Source organism: Lissotriton helveticus, chromosome 7, assembly GCF_964261635.1.
Source record: "Lissotriton helveticus chromosome 7, aLisHel1.1, whole genome shotgun sequence".
NCBI classification, from domain to species: domain Eukaryota; kingdom Metazoa; phylum Chordata; class Amphibia; order Caudata; family Salamandridae; genus Lissotriton; species Lissotriton helveticus.
The window spans coordinates 1582705718-1582720757 of NC_136068.1; the positions used below are offsets into that span (position 1 = coordinate 1582705718).

Consider the following 15040-nt stretch of genomic DNA (forward strand, 5'->3'; position numbering starts at 1 on the left):
TTTTTTCCATATGAGGAAAAATCTTGAGTAAAATCCTGTTCCTTTTTGCAAACAAGGGACCTTTTCGATCGCTCCCTTCCATATCATCAGATTTATTTGGGTAAACAACTCCTTGATATGAGCTGGAGGTGGGCCCTTGGGAGGAGAATTTGGAGGGATCTTGATGAATTCCAAATTGTGGCCCCTGGCCACTATATCTAGGACCCACTTGTCTGTAGTAATTGCGGACCAGTGCGAGTAGAATTGGGATATTTTTCCTCCAACCTTTGACTGGGGGGAGGGTAGAGATGGTGGCAGGTGGCGTGTCTCATTGCTTCTTAATGGAATAGGAGAAGAAGGGTTCCTGGCCCGCCTTTGTGCCGCTTGGGCGATGACCGAATCAGCCTTAGGTTGTTCTATAAGGCATGCAGGAGAGTTGTACGATGCCTTATACTTCTTGTCTAACCGGGGCAAGACAGCAGGAAGAGAATTGGGTGTTGCCATAACTTTTAATCCTTCCTTCCACATGAAGTCAATGATGGGAATAGTTTTGACTTGCCTTCGCGGTTGGTCTTTAAAATCATAAAGAAAGCAATTGTCTTTCTTTGTTTCCATTGGGATCAGAATTCTCTTAGTAGCTCTCTCCATTAGGAGATGGAAACCTCTGATGCCTTCCGGAGGGGAGTTAGCCGTAGCTGGAGCTGAAGGTGAGGGCCTCTGAATTTGGTACTCATCCCACTCCGACAGAACAGATTTGTCATCCACCTCTCCTTCCTCTCTATCTTGATCCAGGGTGTTAGCCTCCTGAGAATGGTGAGATGGCACTGGAGAAGGTGGTGTTGGAGATCTCAAGGAAGATGCAGAGGCCTGAGGCATGGGAGTTGATGGGAGAGACCCCGCCGACTCAGTTGGAGGGAAACAACGATAGTAGTCGTCTAACATGAACTGCAAATTATTGAGAAGGGCCAAAGGCATCTGTGCTATGGGCATCATGGCAGGAGCTTGATCCACAGGCTCAGAGAACGGTACCTCGTCTTGATTTTCTTCCTGATATTTATTGAGCAATTCTGAGGGACTCATAGCAGTGCGGAATCTGTCGTCTACATCAGATTGCTCCTCGTCGTCATCAGAATCCAGCAATTGATCAGGTATTTTAAATGGTGATAGAGCTTGCAATGATGAGCTACATCTTTCAAGCAAAGAAGCTGTCGTAGCCGGTGGGCTAAAGGAGGCCGTAGATGGTGTGGTGGACCATATTTGCAGTTCAGTGCAAGTTGACAGAAGAGGCATCGACTGTTTTGGCGTCGATGGTGCAGTCGTCGAAGGAGATGGTGCCAACGAGACATTTAACTTTGTCGATGGTGTAATCTTCGTCGACGATAACTTCGATGACGAGGCATCCTTCGATGACGATTTCTTAGTAGATGAGGCATTTTTTGTCGACGATGTGGCCGTCGACGAAGAGGTAGTCTTCTTCGACTGTGAGGTCGTCGACGTCGAGCCAGTCTTCGTCGACGAGGTAGACGTTGACCGGGTAGTTTTCGTCGACGATGTAGCCGTCGCCGAGGTGGTCTTCGTCGACGGAGCACTCGTCGACGGGATCTTTCTTCCCTTGGTCGCCGATGACGGAGCATCTGCGATAGATGGTATTACCTTCGTCGACGAGATAGGTCTTACTGCAACAGAGACCAGCATCAACGGAGAAGAGGCTGATGACATTATCATCCTAGGCTTCGGCAATGAGAAGGTGACTGTCGACATTGAAGTATCATCGTCGACGAAGGAGCCGTCGATGACTCCGTCGATGGCGGGGTCTTCTTCTTCTGAAGAAAAACCTTCTCAGGAAACTTTTTAGACGCCAGAGACTTTCCAGTCTTTTTAGGGGGCGATACAGATGACGATCCAGAATGTGGAGAAGCCTTTTTTGCAGAAGGCAAGCCAGAACCCTTGGAGGGCTAAACTTTCCTCAACACCTTAGCCCCAGGAGGGTATACACCTGTTACAACGGATCTTTTACTCCGCACTACCATTACAACGCGACTTTGACTCCGCATACCATTACAACGCATTGCGCTGGGGGGCGCTCTAGGATAGGGAATAAGTATAATTTACTATCCAACACCTTCCCTAGGGTCCACGGGGACTGGAGTTAGAATAGTAAATTATACTTACCACTATCCAGCGCCCCAAGGCGCTATGCGTTGTAACGGTATGCGGAGTAAAAGTCGCGTTGTAATGGTCTGCGGAGTAATAGTATGCGTTATAACGTCATACATCCCCCAGGAGAAGATAGATCTTCCTCAGCCATCCTCTTTCTGGAGGATACAGAGGACCCTGAGGCCACACTTCCCACCTCAAATAAAGGGTTATCCTGGTCTTTAATCTTCTGCAGCCACAGAAGTAGGCGTCCTTCCCTATCTCTGAGGGTCTTTCTGAGGGAAGGTCCTGCAGATCTTACACTCTCTCACCTCATGATCAGGATAAAGGCAGTAGATGCACTTTTTGTGGGGATCTTCTGAAAAAAGCCGGAGCTTCCCACAAGATTCACAAGGGCTGAAGAGAGATTTTTTAGTAGATGACATCCTAAAGGATAGAAATCCAGTCAGAAAAGTGAAGTACTGAGCAGAGCTCAGGGAGACTCCCTTCACACGACGTGCGGTAGAAAATCTGAGAGCCTGAGCCTCTGTGGAGAACATTCTGGTGGGTGCTGTCGCCTGATTGGCTGCAGTTTGGACTATACAAAATGACCATGATAGTCATGAGTGTGGAAGTTTTTTCTCTTGTAGCCTAGGGCTACTTTACTTCCTAGTTGTTTATTACCAAGGTTTTCTGGTTACTGGGTGCATATTATTGCTTTTTTATGTACTGTGGGACTTCCACTCTGACGACGGGAAATTATTCAGGCATGTGAATCTATGAAAGACACCCCAATACTGGAGTAGTGCGTTTATTTATTTAATATCACTTATTCAGCCATCTGTCAGCTTCCACTGCGCCCCGCCTCACCGCTCTTACCTGTACAAGCCTGTGCGAGCTGCTACTGAACTTATATGCATTCAGACTGTGAGTTCTGGTACTTCTTGATGGCGATCCTACAATGAGCCAGCGAGGTATGAAATTCATATTGAACTTGATGGGCAGTAACTGGTTTCAAAGGAATGCGAAGAAACCTGAAATTCTGATTGTAAGTGGTAAATATATTGTCGGACTAGATACCTATATGCTGACTGTGGCGTAGCTGGGGGGGCGGTGGTGGTGACAATTTTGGGGGCGGCCGCGCGGCACTGGTGGCCCGTTGCGGCCGCGGCAGCCTTTATAATTTATTTGGGGACACAGAGTCCCACTCCCCAAATAAACTATAAAGGCGACAGCCGCAGCCGCAACAGGCCAACAGTGCCTCGCGCGCGGCACAGTTTGAAAGTGCAAGCAGCACGCTGCACCACCTGACCTGCTGTTTGTGTAACTGCTAGTGCGCCAGCACCTGCTGCAGTCAAAGTACTTTCAAAATTGCGGCTGCGATGTCCCGCGTTTGTGTTTGCTCAACTTCTTCCGTCCCAGCCTCCAGGGCCGTCAATCAATCTTGTAGCGCGCGAGCGCTACCAATGACGGCCCTGGGCGACATTAAATGATTTATTTTGGCCAGCCCTCGTGATGAGAACGACGTAGCAGTGACGCGTTACGCACGTCACCGCTATGTGCTCTTGCCTCATTCTGGCCTGGGGCAGTCAGTGGCAGTGGCAGTGCTGCTCTCTGGGTGATTTGCTGGCTCTGGAGTCTGGCTGCTGATTAAGTGAACAAAGTTTGAACCAACCACCCCTGCCTGTTATAGAGACCCTGGAGCGAGTCACGAGTGAGGTAAGAGGAGAGCTTTCAGAGGGTATATTGAGTGAGTGGCAGAGTGGCTGCAGTGGCAGCATAGCTGCCAAGGTTTCAGATATGTGACATTTTCTCATAATTTCAGACTCTTCAGTGTAATTATGATTGACATTTCAACGACTATGACCATAGCTGCCAAGGTTTCAAATTGCTATGTGTGACATTTTCATAATTAAATTGTAATTATGAGTGACATTTCAACGACTATGAGTGACACTTTTTTGCGAGCAAAACTCAAGCAATGAAGACGAGGAACACATATATGCATATGTCAGTAATTACACTCATTTGAGCAATGAGAAACTCTAAGAAGACTAAAACTGGTGCAAACGGCGTACTCATAATTACAATAAAATTATGAAAATATCACACCTAGCAATCTGAAAGCTTGGCAGCTATGCACTTTGAGGCTGCTCTTTACCTACTGACGTTGAACCTACTCATAACAACAATGTACAGTAGACCGCTTCTTACTGTGTATCATCTGTGACTTGTCCATGCACATCAAGGGTTGAATCTCTTTGACAGTATCCCTATATAAGTCATGTACATTGCACAATTTTCTTCTCTAATGCATATTTCAGATGTACCTTACTCAAATTATTTTAACTTATGTTGGTAATATATTTTAATAGGCACATCTAATAGGGGGTCACAGTAGTGTATGACAATACAGCCCATCCCATAATCTCCATGATTATCTCATGTACATCCAGGGTTCGATTCCCTGGCTTTACATCCCTTCATTTTCAGTTTGATTGTTATTGTCTTCTTTAATTTAGTCATAATGTGTGGTATTATTTTGGCAATATATTTAAATAGACACACCTAACAGCATCTCATGTAAGCTTAGCATAATGCAGCCTACCTGGTTTGCTCAAGAGACTCACCACTGTTACGTAGTTTTGGGTCCCCAGAGCTCATCACATTTGTGCATGTCACCACTGTTTTAATGGGGGCACCATGATGTATAGTAATTTAATGTCAGCTGTAGGTGATGGATCCCTGAACAGTGTCATGTATGTGCATGTTTGCATTGTGCTGAGGGGATTACCAGGTAATTGTTTACACAGCTCTCTGATGGATGTCACACCCAGATAGATCATGCAGTCTGTGTGTTTTCTTTTGTACTGCCAGTCACCGGTGTATTCAACTGTGTAGCCTTGGACTGTGTCATGTATGTGCATGTAACTTGCATATTCGAGGTAATTATTAGCGGCGATACTACGTGTCTCTCAGACCTCATTCAAGTGCTTGCCGTCGTCCTTTTTCCCGAGCACCCCCCTCCACCCCCCCCACCCCCCCGGGGCAGCAATCTGAGGGATAGCCCCATGTGCCACAAGCTCTAGCTACGCCTCTGCTTGCTGAAATCGTTGTCCTTCCTCACCAACAAAATCTGTAGAAAGCCTTTGAGTGAAAATAGACAATGAAATATGTCTAACCAAATCTCTTCTGTAATTTCCTCCTGTAATTTTTATCTGAAGATTCTTAGAAAAATGCTTCCTTTTCTTTCTTTTTGTTCCAGTCGTATTTATTAGTTAGAAATTAAAAGAGGCATAATTTAGAAAGACATGCAATACAGGCAAAATAGACCATGGTAAAAAAAACTAGTTGATTCTGCCTGCATTGGACCATGCCTTGACTATGCCAATTCTCTCTATCTATTGATCTCCATTTTCTTACTGCACAAACTTGTCAGAGTATGGCTACCCGCATGATTCTGATGACCCCTAGATGTTCTCAATTCTGTCCTCTACTCTTCTACCCGTACTGGTTTCCACGAGTTGAAGAGACTCCCCCTTGTTTATAGATCTATTCCAGGCCAGGCCTCCATTTCATCAGGAATCATCTCAAGAGATAGAACCCTTGGTGAACACTATGCTCATTCACTGTTGATGTATTAGTAATTACAAAATCCAAAAAAGCAGGACAGGTAGCCACAGCTTCTCAGTATTCTTGGCCAAATTATGGAATTCTCTGCTGAAAGTCGTCTATCAAGATGGTTCTCTTTTGCCCTTCATATGTTCGCTCAAAACCTGGCCATTTTGCAATTTTTTATTTTTTTATTTTCTGAATTTTCCTACCAGTTTCTAGCTCCTAACGGTCTAGCACCAAGAAACCGATGATGATCGTGCACTCTATAAAGTTTAATAACACAACATAACACTTGACTTCTGTCAGAAAGAAACGAAAGAAGGCGTTTAGTTGCATTGAACAGCTTTTTTTTTATTAAAGGACATTTGCCCTACCCAATCAACTCCACCTATAGCATTCATCTTTTAAAAAATTTGTTGAAAAACCACTGTACATAATGACACAAACCATACAAACAAAATAAGAAAAGCGGAATCGGGAATACAAAGTGTAAAAAGGGGCCAGAGCAGGTACGCGTGAAAACTTGGAAGTGCAGGCCTTAGGAGTCATATGTTAAGGTTCTGAAAGGATGCTTCTGTTGAACATAACTAGTGATTGCTCGAAGAAATTCTCATATGCAGTTGGAGACGAGCAGAGAAATCTGAGGTAGCTTTGGTGAAGCTCCATTTGAAGGTCGCGACCTCTCTCAAGCCGGGCCTCCTGTGGTCACGTCATACTGCTGAGTCTCCAAGTGTACCTGTGCATCCAGCACTGATTCTATTGTGAATCTATGACTAGCATGCTCCCTAGGAAATACTGAGAATGGCTTAACATTCAAATAGTCTCCTGATACAAACACCAAGCTCTTTAATAAGTTGCCTTATAAAACTGAAGTTAGAACACGTGGGTAGTGCAACGTTTGATAAAAGTAGAGCTTACAGCACCGGTTCAGATTTGTTGTACATGCAAAGCAGGGCCCAGACATCAGGAGACCTAAATCATATGTGAACAGCTGCCAACCTCCAGGCAGGATCTGGGACTTCTTGGTATGGCACACTGTAAAACAGATCTGATTCGCCTAGGTTAAACAAGAGTTGGGAGGAGATAGGAGAAAGCAGCGATTAAGGGGTACATTTAATATACACAAGGCCCGTGAGGCAACATTATCTGGCAGCACAGACTCACTGGAAGGTGGAATGATGAGTGCTGATACCAGTGAGGTAAATGGCACCCATCTATTAGTTGTTTGTCTTTTTTATGTACTTCCAGACAAGAGAGTGGCTTTTACCACTAACGCCTCCATGCTCTTCACTGCTTTCGTTGCTTTCCTCTTCACTGCTGCTACTACTTCCCTCTCCACTGCCGTCCTCTTCACCGGAGCAACTCTGACAGCTGCATGCCACAGCTTCCTTTACCACCAGTGTTGTCTTCTTGCCATTGGGGCAGGGAATCTCAAACGTCTTGGTTTGGGTACGTTTCACCGAGCAGCACTGGCAGTGTGGCACCGGCTCCCACCTGTGGCTGTATTCAGTTGAAGAATGGCAGTACCCTCTGCAGGTTTGTAGTTGCACCTTCAAATGAAATACAAAAAGCAGAGATTAGCCATATGCATGGTTAGGCCTCCAGCCAGGCATGACATATGCAAGGTGTCATGGACACAGAGATGATCACTAGGGCCCGTATTACAGAAGTATCTTGGTCGCGCAGTGGGCATTTGCTCTGCTTTGTTCGCCCCCGGAGCACTTTGGTATTATAGAAGGGGCTGCAGATGCGTTTACGGCCCCTTCTGTAATACAGATAGCGCTGGCGTACATATAGCACCAGCGCTATTGAGAGAGGGCATTTCCTCATTTGCATGGTGGTGTGGCCCCCTGCAAATGAGGGAATCTCTTTGCTTTTGCGCCTGTACTGTATTACTGACGAGAGAACAGAGGCAAACATGTCTCTAGGAGGTGCACTGAAAGTCACTAACAAAAATGTGGCACACCTTCAGCATGCCTCCAGAAGGCAGCCTTCGGGAGGAGAGAAAGGGGGTCCCATGACATCCCCTTGCAGGCGGGTCCCATGACATCCCCTTGCAGGTGGGTGCAGTCACTCACTGCACCCGCCTGCAAGGGGATCTCTCTGACCTCTTGAAAGTGCAGACGGGTCGCTGTCTGCACAGTCAAACACGGGCATATTTTAAACAGCCGCTCTGTATTTCTCATGAATACGGTGCCCCGAGGGCAGCACATTCTTCCTAATAGGGCGCACTTTCCCTGTTTGCATCCGGCGTGCCTGCCACGACGCAGACAGGAAAAGTGTACTGTATTGTAATAGGGCCTTAGGTGTTGTCTGTTTCAATAACGTCATTTATCACTAGTCGCTTATCTATCAGTACTTTTTTATTTATGTTATACTCAATTCTTTTTTTAGTGAAAATCAGCATTAGAAGGTGAGTGCTACGAAGAGCTAGGTTCCCAGCTACCAAACTCTTGTTTTTCAACTTTTCTGGCTAAAAGAAAGGAATGAGTGAACAACTTTAATTTTTTCCATGGAATGGTAGCCTGTTATAAAGTAATAGGATGTACTTGTGATTAGTTTCTCATTCTTTTCAGGTGTTTCTCTGCACAGGTCCACAAATGCCTGAGGAACGATTACATAGCAACATTCTTTGTACAGTTCAGAAGATGTAAGGCACTCATGTCTCCTGATGACAACTTCGGCACGATTGCTTGGTCACTGAGGGAAATGAAATATTTAGCTTATGACAGAGCTTCACATTTTTGTAATTGTATTATGCTTGAATTATTCCATGCATACTCTTGAGTATTTCACCAATCACAGAGTTTGTCAGATATACAGCTTATATGCTTATAGGTAGCAGCCTCACTGGAGACCCACCTCTTAAAAAAAACCTCATGTAGGCGAATTAATAGGTTCTGGGTGCACAGCCTATGGTGACCAAACTAAATCAGGCTATGCTATAGCTAAGGCTTATCACTTCCTCTGGGCATTTCATTATTCAGGGTTAGCAAAGGTACATACATTTGCTATGATGTGCATCCTGTGACAGGGGCAGGCTGCTGCTCAGGTACGATTTTACTATGCAGTGTGACGTTTGAGGTGTTTCCTGCTACATTGGCAGGCTTTGGTGGCATCGCTTGATGACGTACTACAACTGCAGATGATGATGTTATGTCATAGCTATGTTTGTTGGATCTGTCTATGGTGTTCTACAAGGCGGCCTTTGACCCAGTGCTCCAGAGACTTGGCTCTGAGGTTGCCATGCCAGACACGAATATTAGGTGGTCTAAATCATTCTTGTTTGGCCGCACTCAATGGGCAAATCTTGCCCTCTTCAGTCATCTGAAGTGATAGTGGAGGGTGGGATGCTATCTGCTCGTCAATGGCACAAATGTTTTGCTTTAGTAAGAAAAGGACTGGAGGGTGCAGCCCTCAGGTTGAAAAACAGTGGGACAAAAAATAATGAGGCAAAAACAGAGGTTCTTCCCATTGGCTCCATTCACAAGATGCAGGTAGGTAATACGTAACACTGCCCAAGTTCCTGAACAATTTGATCTTTTCACTACCACCTCAAAAACAGCACGACTCTGAAGCGGTGAGGGATGCCAGATTATGTTTCGAATCACATATAATGACAGTCGTCGACTCATCCTTATTTTGCCTGAGAAACTGACAATAAACATTACCTTATCTGAGCACTAAGCATTGCATATCAATTGCAGGCTAAGTTATAAACTCAAAACTAGACTACACTTAATGCCTTACTGGGCTATCTACCCACAGGACCGACTGAAGTACAATTCAGCCAGACTAGTTCTATGACAGGGGAAGTTTGATATCATTAGTGCTGGTTACTTTGACTTTTATTAGGTACTATTACACATGACTGTCATGTCTACCGGTGAGTTTTGCAAAATTACGAGAGCATATTGCGTCAAACGTCACATGAGATACTGGAGAGACTGATTTGAGGAGAAATTATCATGCAGTCAACTTTGTACTGCTCCTGCAAGATATTTTCTGCTCAAACCAGTGTCCTGTGGGCAAAATCACGTAACATGTTACACCTATAAAATCTTGTAAAAATTTGCAAAATTCATATCATTCAAAATTTGAGAATTTCACAAGATTTTGTCAGTTTACCTTTAACTTCGCCCAGGTTTAGTCACATTCAGATTGGCATGTTTAGTGTTTAATATCTACAGTAAGATCCCCAGTCTATATGTGGAGGAACTTCATTGCATCGGCTATCAGGGTTGTTCATAGCAGGCAGTCAGATTCCTAGGAGCATCCTTAGGACCTCATTCTTGAAAAGGAGGTGGTGCAGGTTTGCTGTCCTGCATCCACTGACAGGTTATTCTATTCCCAAAAAACTTCAACGTGAGGCCATTCTGGTAAGCTTCGGAAAAGCAGCGGTGTTACTGTTCATTTTCACATCTGTAGTAGTGTTCTGTGGTTAGTTCGTCTGAAGGACAGCTAATGACCCTTAACGTTCGTTGCAGTGTGCGGTAAGTACATGAATACATGGCCTAACGACCACAATAAATATTTATTTATTTGTGACAAATAAATAAATAAACTGAAAGTGGAAAAGAGTCCACCACGGCACTGGGAAATCCTACCAAAGTTGCCAATCTAAGCCTTAGTAAACTGTAACAGTTTGCTTCCAATTTCTTAAGTTTCCCATACACTGTCCAGGTTGTGGAGCAATCCTATATTCATGTGTTGTTGCCTCTGTCAGAAGCATCCACTCACCGTAGCTTCGCATTCTCCTTGAACCAGCTGGACTGCTTTGGGCACAGTGTGGCATTCGTCTTTTTTCTTCTCTGCAGATTAAAAGAAAATAATGTATTACAACGTGGACAACGTATTGCAGAATTTATAAATGTTCTGTCCACCTTTGTGTGTAACTGCTATACATAAATAAGATTAGGACCACTTCTTTAGGTTATTTGGCCCTTTGCACTTTGTAGAAAGAAAGTAGACTGCATCATGATTTCAGTGCTCAATTTCATGTTTCACGAAAAACCCTTGGTAATAAGAACATAATACAGAATTAGATCTGCTGCTTCCTCCTACAGTGTTTGATTTTAGAAAAGGCCCTGCATTTTATTTAAACATTGTAAATTAATGTAGCATTAACGTTGGAAGTGTCTCACTATATCATTAAACACTTCGGTTAATATTAAAAAAATACCACTAAACAGTCACGTATAATTAACAGAACAGTGAAATAAATTGAAAATCCTTAAAAAAAAGTACATCCACAATCCATTGTGGCCATAGTACGTATGACACAAATTATGACATCATTGAAGTCCCTCATCAAACCCAAGACCACCGGTTAAAGGAACTATAACCCAAATCCGCATTCTCAGAAATGAAGTGCAAGGGAGGCACTCATACAAAACCTCCCAATGCAATCCCTAAATGAAACGTGTATGCGTTTCTTCTGCGAATGCATTGAGGCGCCAGAGAATTGTTTTACCTATATACATTACTAAAGGATGTTACCAAGAAGAGAGAACAATATGTCTCCTCTCCCCTGTGCAGAATTAAAATTGCTGCAACAGCATTGAAGAGGCCACATGTGTGTGATCTAACTGAGCCCACATCTTCTGCACAAGCAGCTGTGATTCAAGGGCATCATGCAGGGACTATGTCTCCATAATTCAAACAACGTCATGACCAAAATTACTGAATTCAACCAATGGGAAGGGTAAACAGTCGTGTAGGAAATCCGCTTGTTCTGCATAGTCATCCCAGATTTTTTGCCTTTTACTAGCCCCTATATGTTTGCTGACTTTAAAACTCTTCTAACCACTAATCAATTGCCTGTGCTCCCCCTTTAATCATAGTTAAATTGGCTTATTCCTGACTGGTGCATTTAAGTTGCCAGTAATTACCTAGTCTATGATGTTATAAGTGCACCCAGGGTCTGGAAGTGAAATGCCACTCGTGCGCAGCAGCTACTATCATGCCTTACTCTATAGTGGCAGTGCAAACATATCTTCAGGCCTACCTTGTGTATCCTGAATATTGCAGCCAAAGGCGTGCCAAAGGCAAGCCAGTCTGTGCCCATCCGCTAGCCGGCCGCGACCAGTGCCAGGGACCCTGGCTCTCCGACCACCCACCACTATGACTCAGCTCACCTCCACACACTCAACCTTGGAAGGAACAACAACTGCTAGCTGTCTACGCCGAACACCACCCATGACCAGTTCTCCTGCCGACACTACCGACAATCCTTCTCCATCCTCCGCACTCCCATGGCCACCGCACTCACGCCAGACGCCAGTACTCCCCAGGACCAGAGGTTGATCCTCCTCAACGTGCGTTCCCTGCACAGACATGCTGTAGAGATCTGGGACCTTCTCGACACCCTCTCGCCAGACGTCACCTTCTTCACGGAAACCTGGACCAATCCCACCTCCACCCCTGACATTGCCACCGCCATCCCAGACGAATACAAAATCCAGAGGAAGGACCACCCGAGCCACCCAGGAGGAGGACTCACCATCGCACACAAGAGCTCCCACCGCCTCTTCATCTTCAGAACGAGCAACTCCCCATCCAACACCGAACACCTCCATTTCTAGATCCAGACCTGGCACAGACCTCAAACCTCATTCATCATTACCATCGGCGACCTTATTGTACCCCACACCATTGCCTCCATGGACTACATACTCACCGGAGACCTCAACTTCCACCTTGACAACCTCAGCGACCCCAGCTCCGCCACCCTCCTGGACAAATTTGCCAACCTTGGACTGAAACAGCTTGTCACCACCCCCACCCACAAGTCAGGACACAACCTTGACCCCACTTCAGCCACACCATGCAACCCCCCTGGACAGACCACCACTGCGTACATTTCTCTTTCGACAAAGTCACCGCCTCCAAACCTACACCGGGCCCTCCATGAAGGAACTGGAGCAAGATCACAGAGGAGCACCTCAACTCCACCCTCATCCACGATCCCCCACCCACCTTGACCGACGCTAACTCCGCAGCCAAACAACTTCACAGATGGATGCCCAACTGTGCAGACAAGCCCGCCACCCTCCGCAACCCCGACAGACAGCGCCCCAGTAAGGCCACCTAGTTCACCGCAGACATCCAAGAATCCAGACGCACCTGCAGATGTCTTGGGAAGCTATGGAGAAACAGCAAAACCTCAGAAGACCGTACCACCTACAAGAACGCCATAACGGATACCACCAACTCATCAGATCTACCAAAAGAACCTTCATCCGAAACAACATCCATGGCAATTCGAGCAACTCCTAGGAACTCTTCAGCATCATTGAAGAGTTCACCAAGCTCCCCAGCGAAGCCAGGGATTTCACGCCCTCCCAAGACCTCTGCAACAAACTCAGCTCCCACTTCCACATGAAGATAAGAGCCCTCTATGATAACTTTAATGAACAGACTCTGTACACCGAACCCCTTCCTCCCCCCAGCAACGATAGACAGCCTACCATCTCCTCCTGGACCACAGTCACCACCAAAGACACTGCATCAACCATGGAAGGCATTCACTCAGGAGCCCCCAGGGACCCCTGAACTCCGCATATCTTCCACAGAGCCGCTGCCACCATAGCACTGAGCTTTGACGCACCATGAATGCCACCTTCGAAGCAGGCACATTCCCTGATGGCGGGAAACACGCAGAAGTCAAGCCCCTCCTCAAGAAGCCCTCAGCAGATCCGACGGACCTCAAGAACTACCGACCCATCTCTTTCCTCCACTTCACAGCCAAAGTCACCGAGAAGATCGTCAACCCCCAACTAACGAACTTCATTGAAGAGAACTCCATCCTCGACCCCTCCCAATTTGGATTCTGAAGCAACCACAGCACCAAGACCTCCCTACTCGCCGCCACAGACAACATCTGCACCCTCGTCGACCAGGTCCACACCGTGGCCCTGATCCTGCTTGACCTCTCTGCAGCCTTTGACACTGTCTCCCACCGCACTCTCACCGCCAGACTCAATGACACTGGCATATCGGGAGCTACCCTCGACTGGCTCTGCTCCTTCCTCACCAGCAGAACCCAAAGGATTACACTCACGCCCTTCCTCTCCTAACCTACAGAGATCAACTGTGGAGTGCCCCAGGGATCATCGCTCAACCCCATGCTCTTCAACATCTACATGGCCTTCTCGCCGCCATTGTCAGACAGCATGGACTCAGCATAGTATCCTACACCGATGACACCCAGCTCATCCTATCCCTCACCAAGGCCCCCCACATCACCGGACTCAGTTTCCAGGAAGGAATGAAGGACTTCGCATCCCGGATGAGCAGCAGCTACCTAAAGCTCAACTCGGAGAAAACAGAAGTCCGCGTCCTCGGACCCTCCTCTTCTGCATGGGACAACACCTGGTCGTCAAACGATGTGCACCCCCTTGGATTGGGGTGTGTCCCCCTAGGCCCCCTAGGTGTGTCCCCCTAGACACCAATCCTACCCTGGAAATCCAGGGTAGGATTGGTGCCTAGGGGGACACACCCCAATCCAAGGGGATGCAAATCGTTTGATCATCTTCATACTCTGATTCGGAGAGTGATACCTCGGGAGAACCTTACACATTAATGAAGGTCTAAATGCTTCTTTCAAATCCTTTACAATACAAGCTGTGCACAGACTTCAACTTTTTTGATACAACACCTGGTGGCCCACCGCTCTCGGCTGCCTGCCCACAACCATGTCCGGAACCTGGGCATCATACTCAACTCGGCCCTCACTGTAAACTGACAGATCAATGTTGTCGCTTCCACCTGTTTCAACACCCTCCGCATCCTTCGCAGGACCTTATGGATCCTCCCCGAATCCAGAAAGATTGTCAACCACACACTCATAACCAGCAGACTGGACTATGGAAATGCCCTCTATGCCAGAATCAAGAAATCCCTGCTGTTCAAGCTCCAGACCATACAGAACACCGCAGCCAGACTCGTCCTTGGCATCCCTCAACATGAACACATCACCCAACACCTACAACTCCTCCACTAGCTCCCCGCCGAGAAGAGAGTAACCTTCAAGATACTCACCCACACCTACAAATGCCTCTATTACACCGGACCCCAATATCTCAACAAAAAAATCTCCTTTCACATACCCATGAGAAACCTCAGATCTGCCAACCTCTCCCTTGCCAAAACCCCGCACATCCGCAGAGCAAGAACGGGTGGAAGAGCCTTCTCCTACATCACGGTCAAGACCTGGAATGAGCTCCCTATCAACATCGGGCGTGCCCCCACTCTGCACACCTTCAGGAAGAGCCTCAAGACCTAGCTCTTCAAATGACCCGGAGCTGCA

At 46.4% G+C, this 15040-nt stretch overlaps 1 protein-coding gene across 1 annotated transcript in view; it reads right to left on the reverse strand.

The window, feature by feature from the left end:
- Positions 1-6060: 6060 nt before the first annotated feature.
- The window catches only part of LOC144769584 (uncharacterized), a 334720-nt gene continuing 325740 nt past the window's right edge, over positions 6061-15040 (reverse strand). Inside the window, exons 47-48 of the mRNA XM_078653744.1 lie at positions 10471-10541; positions 6061-7280 (exon numbers count right to left, since the gene is read on the reverse strand). Coding sequence (XP_078509870.1) covers positions 6948-7280; positions 10471-10541 — 404 coding nt within the window. The 3' untranslated portion in view covers positions 6061-6947. The remainder of the gene's footprint in view (positions 7281-10470; positions 10542-15040) is intronic.